General features: G+C 49.7%; 7 protein-coding genes across 7 annotated transcripts; 4 read left to right on the top strand and 3 right to left on the bottom strand.

Moving 5' to 3' along the window:
• Positions 1-1,025: 1,025 nt before the first annotated feature.
• Pmar_PMAR020408 (hypothetical protein) lies at positions 1,026-2,771 on the bottom strand (the record flags this gene model as incomplete). The annotated part of the gene is made up of 1 exon (XM_002775387.1): positions 1,026-2,771. One exon carries the CDS (start codon positions 2,769-2,771, stop codon positions 1,026-1,028), a length of 1,746 nt encoding a protein of 581 aa, XP_002775433.1.
• A 2,471-nt stretch (positions 2,772-5,242) lies between these two features.
• Positions 5,243-6,604, bottom strand: Pmar_PMAR020407 (hypothetical protein; the record flags this gene model as incomplete). The annotated part of the gene is made up of 1 exon (XM_002775386.1): positions 5,243-6,604. The coding sequence occupies one exon, from the start codon at positions 6,602-6,604 to the stop codon at positions 5,243-5,245; it is 1,362 nt and encodes a 453-aa protein (XP_002775432.1).
• A 638-nt stretch (positions 6,605-7,242) lies between these two features.
• Pmar_PMAR020406 (ribosomal protein S8, putative) lies at positions 7,243-7,751 on the bottom strand (the record flags this gene model as incomplete). The annotated part of the gene is made up of 3 exons (XM_002775385.1): positions 7,243-7,369; positions 7,417-7,504; positions 7,748-7,751. 3 exons carry the CDS (start codon positions 7,749-7,751, stop codon positions 7,243-7,245), a joined length of 219 nt encoding a protein of 72 aa, XP_002775431.1.
• Positions 7,752-8,063: 312 nt separating this feature from the next.
• Positions 8,064-9,946, top strand: Pmar_PMAR020405 (Ribosomal L1 domain-containing protein, putative). Its single transcript, XM_002775384.1, has 9 exons — positions 8,064-8,133; positions 8,362-8,490; positions 8,540-8,641; positions 8,689-8,739; positions 8,983-9,117; positions 9,166-9,233; positions 9,284-9,353; positions 9,405-9,681; positions 9,734-9,946. Exons 1-9 carry the CDS (start codon positions 8,069-8,071, stop codon positions 9,848-9,850), a joined length of 1,014 nt encoding a protein of 337 aa, XP_002775430.1. The 5' UTR covers positions 8,064-8,068; the 3' UTR covers positions 9,851-9,946.
• Positions 9,947-9,995: 49 nt separating this feature from the next.
• Positions 9,996-12,792, top strand: Pmar_PMAR020404 (GTP-binding protein-animal, putative). Its single transcript, XM_002775383.1, has 17 exons — positions 9,996-10,099; positions 10,148-10,267; positions 10,315-10,389; positions 10,440-10,534; positions 10,588-10,681; positions 10,735-10,806; positions 10,868-10,967; positions 11,020-11,115; positions 11,164-11,275; positions 11,319-11,481; positions 11,529-11,600; positions 11,650-11,754; positions 11,887-12,023; positions 12,067-12,166; positions 12,221-12,391; positions 12,439-12,609; positions 12,653-12,792. Exons 1-17 carry the CDS (start codon positions 10,037-10,039, stop codon positions 12,713-12,715), a joined length of 1,809 nt encoding a protein of 602 aa, XP_002775429.1. The 5' UTR covers positions 9,996-10,036; the 3' UTR covers positions 12,716-12,792.
• A 104-nt stretch (positions 12,793-12,896) lies between these two features.
• On the top strand, positions 12,897-14,515 carry Pmar_PMAR020403 (hypothetical protein). Its single transcript, XM_002775382.1, has 8 exons — positions 12,897-12,974; positions 13,029-13,146; positions 13,193-13,277; positions 13,330-13,470; positions 13,521-13,605; positions 13,648-13,761; positions 14,006-14,100; positions 14,151-14,515. Exons 1-8 carry the CDS (start codon positions 12,917-12,919, stop codon positions 14,346-14,348), a joined length of 894 nt encoding a protein of 297 aa, XP_002775428.1. The 5' UTR covers positions 12,897-12,916; the 3' UTR covers positions 14,349-14,515.
• A 306-nt stretch (positions 14,516-14,821) lies between these two features.
• Positions 14,822-16,476, top strand: Pmar_PMAR020402 (hypothetical protein). The gene is made up of 8 exons (XM_002775381.1): positions 14,822-14,907; positions 14,954-15,071; positions 15,269-15,353; positions 15,402-15,542; positions 15,781-15,862; positions 15,913-16,026; positions 16,078-16,172; positions 16,224-16,476. Exons 1-8 carry the CDS (start codon positions 14,850-14,852, stop codon positions 16,335-16,337), a joined length of 807 nt encoding a protein of 268 aa, XP_002775427.1. The 5' UTR covers positions 14,822-14,849; the 3' UTR covers positions 16,338-16,476.
• The last annotated feature ends 557 nt before the right edge of the window (positions 16,477-17,033 follow it).

The raw sequence follows: 17,033 nt of genomic DNA, 5'->3' as shown, positions 1-17,033 counted from the left end.
AAGCTAAAATCAAAAGCTTGTTTTCAAAATAAGCAACAAAGGGAGCGGCGTCAGGCGCGATGATTCACCACAACAACGTTTGATCGGCAGTGTTGATCAGCACAACTAATATCAGGCTGATTTGATCCGTCGTACTGATGAAACATCGAGTTGGATGAGATGTGATACAAGCCGGCATTGCAATTTTCTCGATAGATTATTCATTTTTGTTGTCTTGATTCTGTTCGTTCGAGAGCCGCCATCTTAATGTCCTTCAGTGCGGCTGTGGAAGTCAAAGGGTAGAACCGCCTACCACTGATAAGCTGACGTCACCAGCTTATTCGATCTGATCAGATAATCCGACTGATAAACCTCTAAATCGACTATCTACAACGATTGACTTTCTCAATACGTGATTATATGTTGTTGCGTTCACCATAGATTAGTTCGGGGCAGATCTCCAAAAAAACGAGAGCGCTCAGGCACGAACTGAATCGAGTCGGCACGAGATTGCAGACCTGCAGGGGTAATGTGATTGCCATATCGTACCGGACGAGTATCATCCTCTAGACCGAATCGAGGCAGTACCATGATGTACGTGTAGAAATACTGGACCGAACTCAATTATCGTGATATATGATTCTGTTAGTGATCAACTTGCGTTAAGTGACGGGTAACCATTTCCATGCATTATAAGAGTGCCGGCGTCTGTAAGAGGAGATATGACAGTGTCAACGCAAGCACATTTTCAGTGGTCGAGTCGGATTCGGTTTGGCTGCGTGTTACTTTTGGTGTTTTGTGGGTAGTTCTCGCAGCGAACCTCTTGCACACCCCGTGCGGAGGGCGACTTCCTCAGGGAGTTATACAGCACTAGCGATATCAGAACAAGACGGATATTAACAACGAGTAGACAAGTTTACGGTTGTGAAACTGAGATTGAGCGTATCAATGTCATTTAATATAATGGCTCAGGGAAAAAACACCATCAATTGCGGGGCACGCACGTACACAGGACTGCACGCACGAACAAAGCAAGACCGGGCTCGTCAATCCTCAATACGCCCCCTCTGCCCCGACAATTGAGGGTGATGCAGAATCGGCACAACATTATAGTGATGATGATCAACAACGCTACCGTCAGTTAAGACAATACGGATCCTTCTACCTTCATCTAGCAGATCCTTCACATGACCCAAACGGTATCCGGGGCTCAGCTTCTTTTCCGGATGGTAGATCAGCACTGGGTCACCAATCGTAGGCTTCAGGATCTTGTTCTTCAAGCTCTGGTACCCCATAGAGCGAGCGACAGCCATCCTCATGTCGCGGAACATCTCATTCAGGAAATAACACCGCACTGCTCTAACGCGGTGAGAAATAGGAAGAGTAGAAGAGCCACCAGCGAGGACGCAACCTCGCTTACGAGTAAATCCACGAGCCAATTGATCAGGCGTAACCACGACAAACTCGCCAGATGGCTCGTCAGAGTTAGCATAATCCAACGGACGAGTATTCATCAGGAACGTTACCTCCCTGCAGATACTCTCCAAATCGACATCGTCCTTGCGTCGCGGACGTCGTCGTCCCACAAATCCCGCTTGGCTCCTCAGAAGCGTCTTTGCGATCTTTATGCCAATACCATGAGCACGTTCACCGCCACCACTACGCCATGGAGATCGCACTGGCAGCAATGAAACCGTCCCATTCAACAGGCGAGAAACCTCTTTGGGGAAACGTGCACTGCGGAAGTAAGCAGCATTATCACACCACAATCTTCTCAACCCGCCTTGTTCAGTCTGCACTCGGACGAGAGAATTCAAGACGTCTATCGTGGTCTCGCCAGTCGGAACCCAAGTGGAGTGGAAGGTATGGAGACAGTAGACGGTAAGCACCTTGGTCGTCCCGGACCAACCTTTGATATCTCCAAGGCTCAGGACGTCGACGAACACATCGTGGTACGGTTCCCACGCTGTGGCTTGGGTGCGATGAGGTCCAGCACCCGGTGGCTGAGTCCACGTACGACGAGCTCGGATGAGCTGACAAACGAAACAGTGCTTTACCAAGGCGCGAACATCCATACGTAGGCGAGGCAAGTAGAACCGATCATACACAGATGCCACAGTCGAGCGGACATTTCCGTGTTTGCTCAGCCGGTGCGAGTCGAGACAGATCTTTGCTCGAAACGCACGACAACACTCATCCTTCGGGATAACAGGCAAGTAGGTACAACCACCGTCTGCAGAGCCGTTTCGGAAACAATACACCCCTGCGGTCTCATCGTGTACGTACGGGCCGGCACACGACAGAAAAGGAGGCTTCATCTGCTGCTGCAGAGATCTCACAAGGTAGTTGACATTATCGGCCTCGAGTCGGACATCCTCAACTCTCTTCGCAGACGGCCTCAGAGCATTGAAAACTCTGTGCAGGAAGAGGAAATCGGTAAGGACGCCATTCACATCCCAATTGCAACCACATAGAGTCTCGATAAATGGCTTCGGCTGTTGTTCATCGGCAGCGGAATCGGCTGCACAACAGGCAAGGAAACTCTCTGTAGAAGGCATAGCACTCAAAAGAGTGTAAATGTCCACATCATGAGCATCTTCATCCATCAGCTCCGCCCCCTCAGATCTCATGATCCAAGACAGGCCTACTCCTTCAGCTTCCGGCTCTGAGAAGATCTCGGGGAAGTCACCAGTGTTACCAGGACCACCATGGAGAGCATCGACCAGCTTCATCCGTTGGCCTGATTCTAGGTGGACCTCTCTCTCGAAGAGTCGCGAGAGCATATCCGGCATGGTGTTCGACTTACCCTCGATGTGTTTCACCACCACTGTTCCGGCCCCCAAGGTCTTCAGGTAGTCGAGCTCATCCCGGAGGGCGTTGAGGGTTCGCAACACTGCCCTCCGCTCTAGTGATGATCTAGACACACCCCCATGACCGTTGATCCACTGCACCGTCGGTTTATTATCCGATCTTACGGTCAAGGTAATCGAAGGTAAGGTTCCTGACAGTGTCGTCGCTAAGTGAGCCACAATATCAATAGCGCACTGCACCGCTCGACAACAAACGGATAATTCACGGCGATTTGAATGATAATGTTGCTGAGCGAGAGTGAATCTCCAAGCCCCAGATGCAAGAAGATATCGAGTGGCTCCACTATCACCATTTGGGTGCACTATCGATACAGTGTACCCTGCTCCAATGTTAGAGGCATCGGCCGCGACTTCGATATGTAAAGGATCAGCGCTTTCTCGAAGTGGAGTGTCATGTAAGCACGGAGTGATCGTCGCCGTTCTCTCTAAAATCCAGTTCATCAGCGACCGAGCAACAGACCTCTGTAGATCAGATAGTTTGGAAAAATCGCACGAGCTTCTCCAATCGACCTTCGCAAAGGTGTGGGCAAACCAGCTTCGGATAGTATCCGCTAGCACCCGGTCGATTGGGTGGCAACCAGCACAGTCATATGCTAGGTTCCCGCCGAGAGAGAAGATAAAAGCCTTAGTCACCGTCGTCGTGACGTTACCATCCAACACTTGTAACACTGATGTGGCCTGCTGCCGAGCCAACTGGAGCCGATCACCTCGGTTGCAATCGACGCGAAGAAGAGGCGTCGGTCCACTCTCATCGTAAGTCATTGTGCATCCCAGTAAGTCGGCGGAATCCGACCATACGAAGAGGGAAGTCGGTAGGTTCATCCGCTCTAGGATATCGGCAACATGACTCCTTGATGACCTGATGGCGATCGCTTGGAATTTCTTCCGAGATACCCCGAAGGCGCATCTCTGTAGTGTATATATCAACCAACATACTGCTGAAGCACCGTCCACTCCCGCACATAGAATGTCATCAACGAAGCAGAGTAATAGGAAACAAAGAAGCAACATTGCACAGAGAGCTCTGAATGCTGCTATCAGGTCTCCCAGAGTATGCCCCAAACTTCCAGGACCAGTGGTGACGCCGAAGACACAGCGGTTGCTCGTGTACAGCGATGAACGTACCACCAACAAGGCAAGTAGGCCCAACCAGCGCAATTTATAGAACGCGCGTGAACAATCCATGACCCACATGACTCCCGATCCATACAGACGAGTCACCGCTATGCAGATAGAAACCGTGACCGAGGAACTGGACCCTCTTGTGAAACGACGATTGGCCCGTCGCAGATCGACGACAAGTCTATCTCGTCGCTTGAGAGCTCCTGGGATCATGAATACAACCGATGGAGGGAGAATGTGGGTGGTCTTGGAGAGTGTGTGAATCTCTTCCTCAGATCTCTTTATCCACCATCCTCTCTCTTCATATCCTCGGACTAGCTCGTCAAAGGTCTTCTGCTTCTCGAGGGTTAATCGTTCGTATGCGCGTTCCGCAATTCGACGGACAGCCGTTGGAATTTGTACATGACTCGCCTCGCCCAAGGAATCACATCTAAGCTCAAACACGTGAGTCTGTCGGGAGTCGTCACGTATTTCATCAGCACGGAGCTTCCGTAGACGAGCAAACCAGTGTTGACACTTCCGCATTGGCCACCACCCTTGGCTGACCAATCGGTCAAGCAGGTCAGTTGAGATTGGTGGTACCGTGTCGAAAGGAATGTCCATCTCCTCAGATGATGAGGGCGGGAGGGGAAGTCGTTCATAGGATGTGTCTGCATCCTGTCGGCCCTCAATCATAGTCGTCAGCAGGCAGCCAGCAGCTTCGTCGTCCCATTTCCCATCCCCTAGACTGGGATCAAGAATACATATATTAGACTCTTCGGTCACTGAGCATCGAGCAACGGTAGGCACCGATTCTTGCGGGAATCGGACAAGGGGCAGATCATTACCAGCGAGCGTCACTCGGCTCTCGCCTGAGTCAATCGATATTTTATAATCACGCAAAAAGACTCGACCCGCGATAATCACTGGGCAATCAGATAAGGGGCCCCGTGATACTTGAGGTAGCAGGTACAAATATCTGTCACGAGTAGTTCCCCATCCCTGCTGTTCCCGGAGCTGCATTGGGAACTTCACTTTGCGACTCACTTTTCGACTGGACGAGTCAGCAAGCTTCACTTGGAAACTACACGTCTCAATTGGGAATGATTTTAAAGGGAAAGAGTCATCGTACAATAAAAAATCAAGACCAGCCCCGGTGTCTAATAATAACCGGGCATCTATCCAACTCATACAAGTGGGGGTAGTAGCAAGACGACAACATAACCAGTAAGCAGATGGTACCGAAGCCCTATCACGAGTGATAGGAAGCAGTTTCAAGTCCTGCTCAGGACTCATGAGAAAGGGGCAAACCGGTCAGAACGGATGCTGTTCTTCGTCAGTCGAGAGATAACGGCATCCCTATCAGTGCCAGCCTTGAGAGCAACTATTCGGAAGAACGGATTACGACGTCCTTTTCCCTTCAAAGGGAAGTTGCTCTCCATTTCAGGAATGGCCTTCTGCAGATCGTCACCCCACAGTCCAATGACCTTGATCAATTGGTCAGGCTTATATCGTTCACACCACTGCTTGGGGGTTACTGAGCGAGATCCCGATCCGGAGTTAACCTTATCCACTGAGGCAGCAGAATCCTGTTTGCTTGCCGGCTTCGAGGATAAACTCTCTTCGCAGGTGTCGTCGTACATGGCGGCGTGAACACTATCGACCCCTTTCGTCGGTTTCATTATTGAGGCTTGGTCCTTTGTTCGGCATACCCATCGGATTGCCTCACAAACACTTCGCACTCCGTCTGATGCCTCATCGAATGGCACCGCCGTCTCCCAGTCCTCATCGACAGAGGCTAACCCCGACAGCTGGCAAATTCTCTCCATAACCTTCTCAATGATATGCTGTGGGAACTTCGCCAGAACTTGTCTTGTCAATGAACGTCGCTCCGACACGTCGTTCGGGTAGACATCTGTGAATAGATGGTAGATATCGGCGGCGGACTCCAGGAAATCCTCGATCTGCTTAACCCCTGTAAATGTGAGATTGCGTAACTTCTCCTCGTAGGTCTCCTTCAACACTGATCTGCGGCAATACCTCGTCAGAAGGACATTGCGGACCAAATTCCAATCCTGTGAGTGGGTACGTGACGCTACAGTGGCCTTCTTATGGACCGGTCGGACATTACTCAGAGAGGAAAGGAATTTGGTCATGACAGATACTTTGACCTCCTCGTGCACTAGCAAATGTCCTTGCTGGTGATACTCAGCGGCTCCTGCTTCAACGAAGGTGTGTTCAATAGCATGATAGTGCGATTGGAGATCTGTTGCTTCACAGAGTTGAGGCAGACATAACTTAGTCACTGTCGCTGCCGGGCATCGTGAGGAGCGTGACTTCGGAGTGGTATACACCTCATGCTCCTCCTCCTCGGACCGTGGAGAGAGTCGACTGAAACCTTCCTTCCGTGATATCTCGCTGACGGATCGGTCAGCCAGGGCCTCAAGTTCAGCAATACGGGCCTCGAGGCTACCTATCTTAGAAAGATTACTGGCCTCCTTGGACGCGAGGTCGCTCATAAGCTGCTGAGTATCATCCTTCTCGTCGGAGATGATGTTGTTGAGAGCCTCGCGAGTATCCCGGAGGGAACGGCGCGTAGCGGCCAACTCTCTACGGGCTTCAGAGAGCTCAGCGAGCTCCTCAGGTGTCGCCATATTAACAACGAGTAGACAAGTTTACGGTTGTGAAACTGAGATTGAGCGTATCAATGTCATTTAATATAATGGCTCAGGGAAAAAACACCATCAATTGCGGGGCACGCACGTACACAGGACTGCACGCACGAACAAAGCAAGACCGGGCTCGTCAATCCTCAATAGGACCACGAAGGGAATTCGAGAGGGTACGCATATGTTTTGGCGCGCCGATGTAGACCTGTCGTGAACTTTGACAGCTTCACGACCATTAATACTGCTAACATTTTGCACCGAGAAAAAATGAAACATTTCACATCGATTCCGGCCTGAATGTGAATCGTCGAAAATCGTTCGAAGTTCCTGCAATCTCCTAATCTCCCTGCGTATCTCCTCCATGAGATCTGTCACGGCATCGTTATGTAGATTCACGCTATACGTGAGTGTGTAGCCATTCATACCTCGCACGTAAACGACCCAGGTTCCATCCTCGGCAGGGACATTTTCGCTGCTTCTACCAGAAAGAGCGTTGGTGTTCCCCATAGCGATGATGATTAACCACAAGTGGACGACAACATCAGAGGACTATGAGATACCCCACTAAAGTTACTAAGTTACAAAACAGGTCGGCATCGATCGGAAACATGCTTCCATCACAATCAGCACCATTTCTGTGCACCATTGTTGATAGCAAAGATAACCTTACCACCTACTCCCAACTCAATGCACTCTCGATGTGTCATGAACCCTTCAGGGGTCTGCATTATCCAAGTCCCTGTGTTCATCCTAAGTATCACTCAAATGACCATAAAACGCCCCAATCACTGACCCACCCAGTCCGCTCCTTCAGCTCGTGAGGCAAGAGCCAGATGTCTCGGCTGGGCTTCGACACTACTTGAATATTACGTATGACGGGAGCAACTGACCAAGCTTCCTTCGAACGTGGCCTCTTAGCATCACCCTACATTGGTATCGTTTCAGGAGGATATTGATACGGTTTCCCTCCACTACGAAACCCCTTATGAAACCTTCCCGCTGCAGTAACTTCAAAAGATGCACCTACGGTTGCATCTTAAGGTCGGCTACGACTCGCACTAGGCACCAGTGTTGGAATATATGTTCGCTTTCCTCAGCTGAGAAACGCCCCATTAGGAGATTCCTCACTCATTATAGGAGTTAACATACGAATTCGGGTAGAAGTGTACAGAAACCAATGAGAATTTCCCCAAGTTTCTCAGAATTTCCGATTTGTCAACAACACATGTGGTTGACCATGTGCATAGTCTTCCGACACTGCAAGGCATAGCTTCAATCTTACGTTCATCGTGCTATATGGACACCGCTGTACCGGTGCTGTAGCCGTCAGCAGGCTAGTCACCATCTCACATGCCTTCTGCATCTCCAATCGACATATACGTCTCGTACCTCGTACCGAACCTGTGGTGAGAGTAGCGCTCGCCCAACTAATCGATTGTTCTGGCACCCATGGAGAAGTCTTCCCTATCGGCCTGCAACTCTCAGCTGCCCAAGGCACTCAATGCCCTCCTTAAGTAAGACAAAAGGACTTGGATATTTGTTTACAGCCTCGTTGTTATCCTCAGTGGAAAAATCCGAGTTTTTCACCGGTCTAGAAAGTGAAAATTTTTTCCTTACCGTTTGAAATGTGTCACGTGAAAAGTCTACATTCTTCCGACGTTCATTTTTATTGTTTTCTAGTGACCCCAGAAGGTTGTATAAAACGTTTGATGCTGGTTCTATCACATCTGTGTCGACTCCAGGTACTCTGCGAAGAAGTCAGCTGAGAAGGCCACCAAAAACCTGCTGGCTGAGGAGGCCGGCGACACCGTCACTGTGCAGATTAATGTTGATAAGATACAGGGAAAAGCTGATAATAAATATCGGTTGATGTAGTATACAGGCTTAGGAGAGGACCATTGTGGAAGTCGTCGTTTTCAGACAAGTACCTCACTCGATTCACGGCAAGAACGGCGTCGAGGGATTGTCCATTTGCCTTATAGCTCGGGATCCTAAGCAAACCGCTCAGAAGCTGGTGGCTAAGTATGGAGGATCTTTGCGTATCTTAGGTCGCTATAGGTATTATGCAGATACAATTTGCCCATCGCCAAGATTGTAACCATCAAGGCTCTACGATCGAAGTAATAGAGGGCTTGCGAATCTGTGCATATCTCGACTGAGCGCATCTGAATCACTCCGTGTGGGAAAATATGCACATGGTCAACTACGTGTGTTGGGGACATTAAGAAAGTTTTGTGGAAATTTTGGGGAAATATTTGTTGGTTTTTCTACCTTTCCGTTCTCCTAAATCGTATGCCAATTTTCATCATGTAGTGAGGCGCTCAGCTGAGGAAACCCAAAATATGTTTCAGCATTTGCTGTAGGTACGCGGCTCGTTTTGAGCTCCTTCGGGATTTGGCCAACGCTCACGACGTCTTCCTTTGCGATTCCTCCGTGTCTGACATGCTCCCTAATCTCCTTGGCAAGTACTTCTTCCATCACAAAAAGCAAAAGATACCGTAATTCGAGGAAATTCTATTAGTGCTGTTACTCCTCGCTGTGTTTAGGGTTCCCGTCAAGTGGCCTACTTCTAGCGACGTAGATCCTACGAAGCAAATTGAGAAGGCGCTCAACAGTATTAAGTCTAATCAGGTTACCGCGAGTGATTCATTCTTCGTTTCTAAGGTACCCGTTATCGTAAGAGTACCGGAGCTAGCATCAGCGTCCGTATTGGTGACACGTCCATGGCTAAGGAGTGGGCCTGTTTTGCATCTTTCATTCCGGGCAGGAAGTGTATCTTTCTCAGGGATCTCGTCGAGAACGCTAGAGTCGTCCTTGAGGCCTTGTCGAGCGACATGTTGTCAGTGAAACGTAAGATCCTCAGTGTCGGCGTCCAGAGTACAGACTCGATCATGCTCCCCGTATGGGCGGCTGAGGCGTCGAAACCAGTGGCAGAAGAGAAATCTGGAAAGAAGGGCGTCAAACGGGTACGCTTTGAAGTGGCTGAAGAGGAGGAGGAGGAAGAGGGAGAAGACGTTGGCAAGATGAAGCTGTCGGAAGTCCCTGTGGGAAAATTGGAGGAGGTAGGAATTGAACCGGGGATCTAGGATTGTTGCATTGCGAGTCGTGCCGCAGAGACGTGAGAAGAAGCGTGCGGCTGTTGCGGCTGAGGCGCCTCGGAAGATCTCAAAGCCTACTGAGAAGAAGGGCAAGAGGAAGACTGCTAATAAGAAGAAGCCTCGTAGAAAATAATGTGGTGACCAGAAGCATCTGAGCTCATCCCCGGCCAGACGTATTCTATCGGCCATATTGGCACTGTCCTTATATCGAGTAAAGTTTCTCCCACGTACACTGCTAGTTGGTTCGCGTTGGGGTTGATCGTTATATTTTTTTGAATAGCCTCTCTTGTGCTGTTGTTGCCTCTGCTACTCCTTCACTATGAAGATCAAGAAGCCTTCTAGAAGACAAACTCTGAACAGGAAATATAATATCCAGAAAAAGGTGGAGCTCACTTGCGTCGGTGCTTTGTTGTTTGCCACGTCGACATAGGTGAAAGAGCATAATCGGAAGGTGAAGAAGCAGGCTAGGGTGGCAAAGAAAGTCGGAGTTGTGGTATCGAAAAAGAGAAGAGATCCGGGGATACCGAACAGCTGGCCTTTTAAACAGGAGGTAGGTCAGGTTGGGATGTTTTAACACGGGTTAAATCGTTGGGGTAGGTGCTGAATGACATGGAGAAGAGGAAGCAAGAGAAGGAGGCTCATATTAAGCGGGAGAGGGAACTCCGCAAGAAGGTAGGGCACTGTTACTGATGAGCTTGTCGAGTGAACCGTCATTGGGGTAGGGCTTGCCAGTCGAGCCAGTGGTGTCTAGGAAGAATCAGGACAAGGTGGTGAAGTCCCTGGCGGAGTTGAAATCGGAGGCGGAGCGAAGGACGAGGTATTTTGGAGGATGGAACGGTATGGGTTGTGATGTGTGGTCTTCTTCGTTAGGCTTTATGATCGATCGGCTGATGCGCTCATTGGCTCGTCTACTTCTGTGAGGGACATGCACAGCGTGACTCATCTTGGGAGCGGTTCCAAGGAGGTAGGGGGAAGGCGAGACGTCGTCGTCTGAGGTGATATGACTTGGTGGTGCAGGCACAGAACACTAGGAGGGCCTATTATAGGGAGCTGAGGAAGGTTATGGGCATGGCTGACGTCGTAGTAGAGGTAGGCTGCTGCTGCTGCTCGTGCGACGACTTGGAGGTCTGCATCGAGTGATGTGTTGAAGGTTTTGGATGCTCGAGACCCTCTGAGTTGCCGATGCAAGAGCCTCGAGGAGGAGATACTTTCAAACGGCAAGAAGGTCATCCTTTTGCTCAATAAGATTGGTAATCAGCCGTTGTGGTATCGGCATAGTAGTAGGGCTATTGTTGGTTTTAGATCTCGTACCTAAGGAGGCTGTCCAAGCTTGGTTGGCTTACCTTCGTAAGGACTTCCCTACTATTGCGTTCAAGGCCGCTAGGAGCTCTGGGGACCGTAGGGGGGAGGGTACTGCTCAGTGGTGTGTTATGGTTTTCAACACAGGTCAAACTGGCAGGGCTATCGCAGCTGAGACCGCTTCTGAGGGGCTATTGAAATCTAGCTATGGTGTCATTGGCAGCGATGCTCTCCTGCAGCTCTTGAAGAACTATGCAAGGTAGTGTTGTCCTCAGCATGTGGCATTGTATGTGTTGCATCAGGAGTGTTGGTACTGGTCGCATCAACGTTGGTATTGTTGGCTACCCTAACGTTGGTAAGTCCTCTGTTATCAACTCTATGAAGAGAGGCAAGGGGGTGCACCTTATGACTGGCAATCGTGCTGGGGTTACTAAGCAGATGCAGGAGGTCCAGATAGATAAGACTGTGAGCCTGATCACGATGGTTGCTGGTAGGAGTCTTCTTCCCTTTAGGTGAGCTTACTAGATTGCCCGGGTGTAATTTTCTCTGGCACTGAGGAATCGGCTAGCAACACTTCTAGTTTGGTAAGAAGAGTAGGTCTTCTGCGGTGGTGCTAATGTAGATTTGTTTTAGGTGATTCGACAGTCGGTGAATGTGGACGCCCTCGAGGACCCGATGCCAGTCGTTGAGGCGTTGGTCAAACGTACACCGCGCAACGCCGTGTTGAAGCACTTCAAGGTGAGCCTGGAGGGGTAGTGCTGATATGGAGGCATACCATATTAACTATCGTTGGTTGAGACTGTTGTGGTATGTAACCCATCACGCGAGTGTGATTATATCAGCATATGCATTTTCGGATGGTTTTGGTAGATGCCTGCATTCGAGTCGGTGAATGAGCTGGTTGGTCATGTGTGTCGGAGTCGGGGTAAACTCCGTCGTGGGGGCGCGCCGGACTTCCGGCAGGGAGCCAAGGACGTTCTTAGAGAGTGGACAGCTGGCAGGCTGCGGTAAGGGCGCGCGAGGTAGAGGGAATTACTGTTTTTTAATCAGATTCTTCTGCATGCCTCCTGCAGCTGATAAGGGCAAGAATTTCGCTAAAGTGGTCGCTGCTGCCAGCCCCGAGTTTGACATTGACGCACTCTTCAGCCAGGTAAGGGTGAAAAGTCCACACTTCATCAATAGGACGGGTGATTTGACGTTTCAGGCGGATACTAACGCGGAAGCGGCAGCTGGGGTGGAGTTCAGCGGGTCGGCTCATAACGCGGCTCAGAGTGCTGACATGGGCGTTGATATGGAGATGGAAAGCGGCGAGGAAGGGGAGGTAGATGAAGTTGATGATGACGACCAGGAGGAGGAGGAGGAGGAGGAAGTGCCGGTGAGTAGATTTAGGGGTAAGGGGAATGGTATTGTTGTTGTTGGTAGATTCTCATTGACGAGGCTGTTGAGGAGAAGAAGGCTTCTGGTAAGACGAAAGAAAAACGTATATTCACGGGATTGAACCCGCGTGTGAATCGGGATATCAAGAAGAAGACTAAGGAGGCAAAACGTAACCAAGGGAAGAAGGAGAGGAGACAACGAACACAACAGATGGAGGTGAGCTCAGGAGGGTGTGCTGGAGTTGTGATGGAGTGTCCAGGCTTCCGACACCGCGATGGAAGGCGATGACGACGGCTACAACTTTCAGAGGGACTTCAAGTGATGATTTTCCTTCCTCGTGTATTATCAGAGCCAGATGATGGCCATAACGTTAACTGGACGTAAACTAGTTTCTCCTTGTATAGAGGAATTTTGTATTGGCGTTACACTGACGAGGTGGGATGTCAATTTACGGCTATTTCGAATGTACTGCAAGAGGCTAGCCGGCTGAGCTATCTCTGTCTTGAAGGCCTTTACTTTATCGATGACAAATGTCTGCCTGCCAAAATGGTATGTCAACAGTAATAGTGAGTGCCCCTATGGTGAGCAGTGCTCCCACTCCTCCTCCCCTGCTCCAACGCTCTTGTGCTTTCTAGGCACGCATTTAGCAGGGGACGTAACGTTGCCGTACAACGCAGGTTTTCTGGAGGGTCTGTCGGTCATGTTCGGTTTCGTGCCTTATGCGGCTGGTATCTTCTTTATCCTTATTACGATGTGAGCTCCTAGACCCGGATTTAGTGGTACTGTATTGTCCCTTCAGTTGGCGCAGAGGTCTTCACGAGTACAGTATCATCATATTTGGCATAATTGTGGTAGCGAGCAACGAATATGGATGGAAAAACATTGTGAGAGTTTTCGATAGGAGACGCGCTGGAGTGTGTAGGTGGTGTATCACAGGCGGATCAGGCCAGGCCGGTCGGGTCGTGTTGCACTTCGTGTGGTATGCCATCCTCCCATGCTGTTATAACAACAGCACTATGGACGATACTTGCACTCGATTTCTCCTACAGGGTCAGCCAGACACCCCAAGGCTATAGTGTGAGTAGTGACCGTGTCAGCTCCTGTGCGACGTTCGCTCGGTCTGTCAGGGTGGCCTCACCTCGTTTGTAGATCGATTCAGAGCCTTCCTGCATGCTGGGCACCTACTGCCAACGGCCTCGGTCATTTCTGAAGGTCATATCTGGGCGGCGCATCTTGGGCATGTTGGTGATTCAGATCACTTTGTTGCAGCAGCGGGGTTCTGGTCCCTGGCACTGCTTCCCGTACCGCTATCTCGGATAATCCTCAAGGACCATACGAGCCAGCAAGTCTTTGTGGCTGGCATCATTGGTAATACCATCATTATATTTGGATCTTCCAGCGTGCGTTTTGTCATCATAACTAGGGGAATAGTTCTTTATTATTTTGCGAGGCTATCATATCAGCATTACTGAATATCTAGTTGTCAACATGTATTGGGTATTCATCCACCATTATACGCCATATTAGTACTAATCTACGGAACTGAAAACTATATCAATTTCTCGATCTACGGAAGGGACCTTGAGCTTGCATATAGTGTGGTTCCTATCAGGTGTAGTTGAGGGAATAATTTGGTTCCTGCTCACACTCTTATTGCGTGTTAAGACGGAGAACTATACGGGCCGACGGTGGCTGAGGGGCTGCTTTGTAAGTCTCCTGTGTCGACTTGTCCTTTTTTCTCATTGGATTTCTCTCAGATTCATAACTGGCCAGCACCTCGGTGCTTCGTCCCCTTGAAAAATAGTGACATCACTGCTGATGGATCCGACGTGAGGCCACCAAGCACGGGCGTCCACACTCCTCGACAGCTGCAGCAGGCAGCACCTCCGGATCCTGCGGGAGATCCTGGAGTGGACCCATCAAGTCCAGCATCGAAAATTCCAGGTTTAGTGTAGTGGACGTATACGTTGTATTTATGACACTTTTAAAAGATATATTGTAGAAGTTAATACTACTCTTGAGCCTACCGCACTGCAGTTATCTTCCCCTGCTATATGCCGCGACTGTGGTAGCTAATCTGTAGCAGATTTACTTGTGATATAATCTGCATATTGATTATTAGATCTACTTCGGTATTGCGTTGGTATCAAAAATTGCGAAAAATTGATGAGACTGTGGGAGGTGTAGTTGGACTGGGACTTGATCGGTGGTGAAAGTGTTTTTCTCCGTTTCACAACTGCTTAGTGGTGACACGGTAGTACTGAATCAGTAGTGATGGTAGTCTAGTAAGTGAGTGAGGCCATGGGAGATCCGAATCGCGCTGGGCAACTGCCTCTGCACGCACGCGCAAGCCCTTCGTGGAATGAGAGTACTACCATCACAACTCCTATTGCTAGTTGCTCTGTACTGCACCAGCGGAGCCTTGTGATTGCTACAGACCATATCACACTTATCTCATGTCATCGGCGTGTCACCCCATCTGGTATGTCAACTCGGACAGCGTGTGCCCCTTCGGTACGGATCGATCTCTTCCTCCGGTCATCGTATGGGGGTGTGTTAGGTCATCATCTTGTTGGCGACATAACTGCTCCTTTTAACCCGAATTTTTTCGAGGGTATCTCCATCGTATACGGGTACCTGGAATACGTAGTGGAAGTGTTATTGATCCTCATCATGTTGTAGGAAATGGGGGGCTCACCAACGATGGAATATATGTTTGGTTTCCTCACGAATTATAGGAGTTTATATACAAATTCGGGTAGAAGTGTACAGAGACTAACAAGAATTTGCCAAATTTCCTCAAAACCACATGCAGTTGGCCATGTGCATATATTTCCACTCGAGTTCTCACTAGTCCCCGAGTCGATCTCTTCAGGTGGCGAAGAGGGTCTCGCGAATACAGTCTTGTATTCTTCATCATAGTCATTTTCATCTTGAGCGAGCTGGGCTGGAAACGTGTTGTAACCGAGTCGGATCTGCGATGAGATGGTCGACTGATGGTGATGCAGGTTCGCCAACCTCGGCCTGTGGGGAGCTGCAACATCACATGCGGCATGCCTTCGAGCCATGCAGTGAGAGCAGTTGGAATATGGCTAACTATAATGCTTGATCACATCTATCGTGCATACTGCCCAGAGCAGGGATACAGTGTAAGACTCCCGCAGCCTCTCAGTCGCGACAATATGTGGTTTCGAGCGGTGTTGTTATATATGTTTGCTTCCTTAAGCTGGCCCTAGCGGTTTCTTCGCTAATTATAGGAGTTTATAAACGGAATTGGGTGGAAATGTATAGAAAGCAACAAAACTTCCCCGAAAACTGCCCTGAATTTTGATATTGTCACCGACACATGGGGTTGACGATGGGCATATTTTCCAACACTGACTTCAGGTGACCAGGTCGTGGCTGGAGAAGATCCGCTCCTTCGTACGCGATGGTCATTTCCTTGCTACCAGCCAGAGCATCTCCCAAGGTGGTGTTGTTGCCTGCGTGTCGCACTCTGATGACTTCGTTTCGACTCAGACCACTTGGCCGTAGTCATTTCCTTCTGGTCGCTGGTGCTGCTACCAGTACCTCTATCTAGAGTAATCCTGCGAGATCATACTGCTGAACAAGTCTTCATGGGTGGCATCATAGGTCGGCATTGGAATCATATTCCCTCTTTGTTGTTAATCGTGCATCGTATAGGTGTAGTAGAGGCGATGGTGTGGTATCTCATCACGTTGTTTGCTCGGATAAAGACCGAGCGCTTCGTGGGAGTTCGAGCTTGGAAGGGCATTTTTGTGGGTTCTCGGGTACCGCCGTTGTCATCACGTTGTATTCGTCCCATCTAGATACACAATTGGCCGGCGCCGCGCTGTTACCTCTCGAAGGCTACCGAAGCGGTTGAACCTGAATGCCGTGATGTTGGAAGTTGTGTGGATCTAAATGAACCACCGGCTCCTTGAGGTCTTCACATGCACTAAGTCAGTTCAACTAATCTTGCATGGCCTTGGAGGCATCCGTCCAGCGATAGCGTCGATTAAATCTTCAAACCTCGTCGTACTCTACTATTCATCCCGCACTGGGGCTTGCGCTCCTTTTTCTAATTCTTCGTGAATTGAGTTTGTTAGTGACATCGTGACGCTAGTTGACGGGTTAGTTTCTCCTCCATGCAAATGTTGTCGCGATGCTGTTATCTAGCGGCTTCTATGCATCAGCCAGCGATTCACTCTGGTGTGGTATCGACCCGATCTGCCCTCTCTCGGGTGAGCCACATCGAGCGCTCTTAATGCGGCTGTCTAGACCAAGTCTCAGCCCCGAGCCTGCCCATCACGACCAAGTCCCACTGCCTATTCTATTGTGAGGGCCCGGCATAGTAGGAAGGTCTCGGCTGATACACGACGGGATGTTAGGCATACTCCTAAGAAAATGATTGCTGATGTAGGTGGGAAAGAGCCGCCGCCCGGGATCGAACCTGGGACCTCTGCAGGTCCACAGCACGAGAGTACTGCAGCCTGGCGAAGTGCTCCCTTGGGGCTCCGTAGTTCCTCCCAGAGATATTACGGGCCCGAGGAACAAGCCAGAGGCCTGGAAGCTCAGTCCAGAACAACATTCACAACTAATTGAAGAGTAAAATAAGACGCCACGGGTGACCGATTTTT

Source organism: Perkinsus marinus (assembly GCF_000006405.1).
Source record: "Perkinsus marinus ATCC 50983 genomic scaffold scf_1104296955874, whole genome shotgun sequence".
NCBI classification, from domain to species: domain Eukaryota; phylum Perkinsozoa; order Perkinsida; family Perkinsidae; genus Perkinsus; species Perkinsus marinus.
The sequence above is the reverse complement of the archived record's forward strand: the minus strand, read 5'-3'. Positions and strand labels throughout refer to the sequence as shown.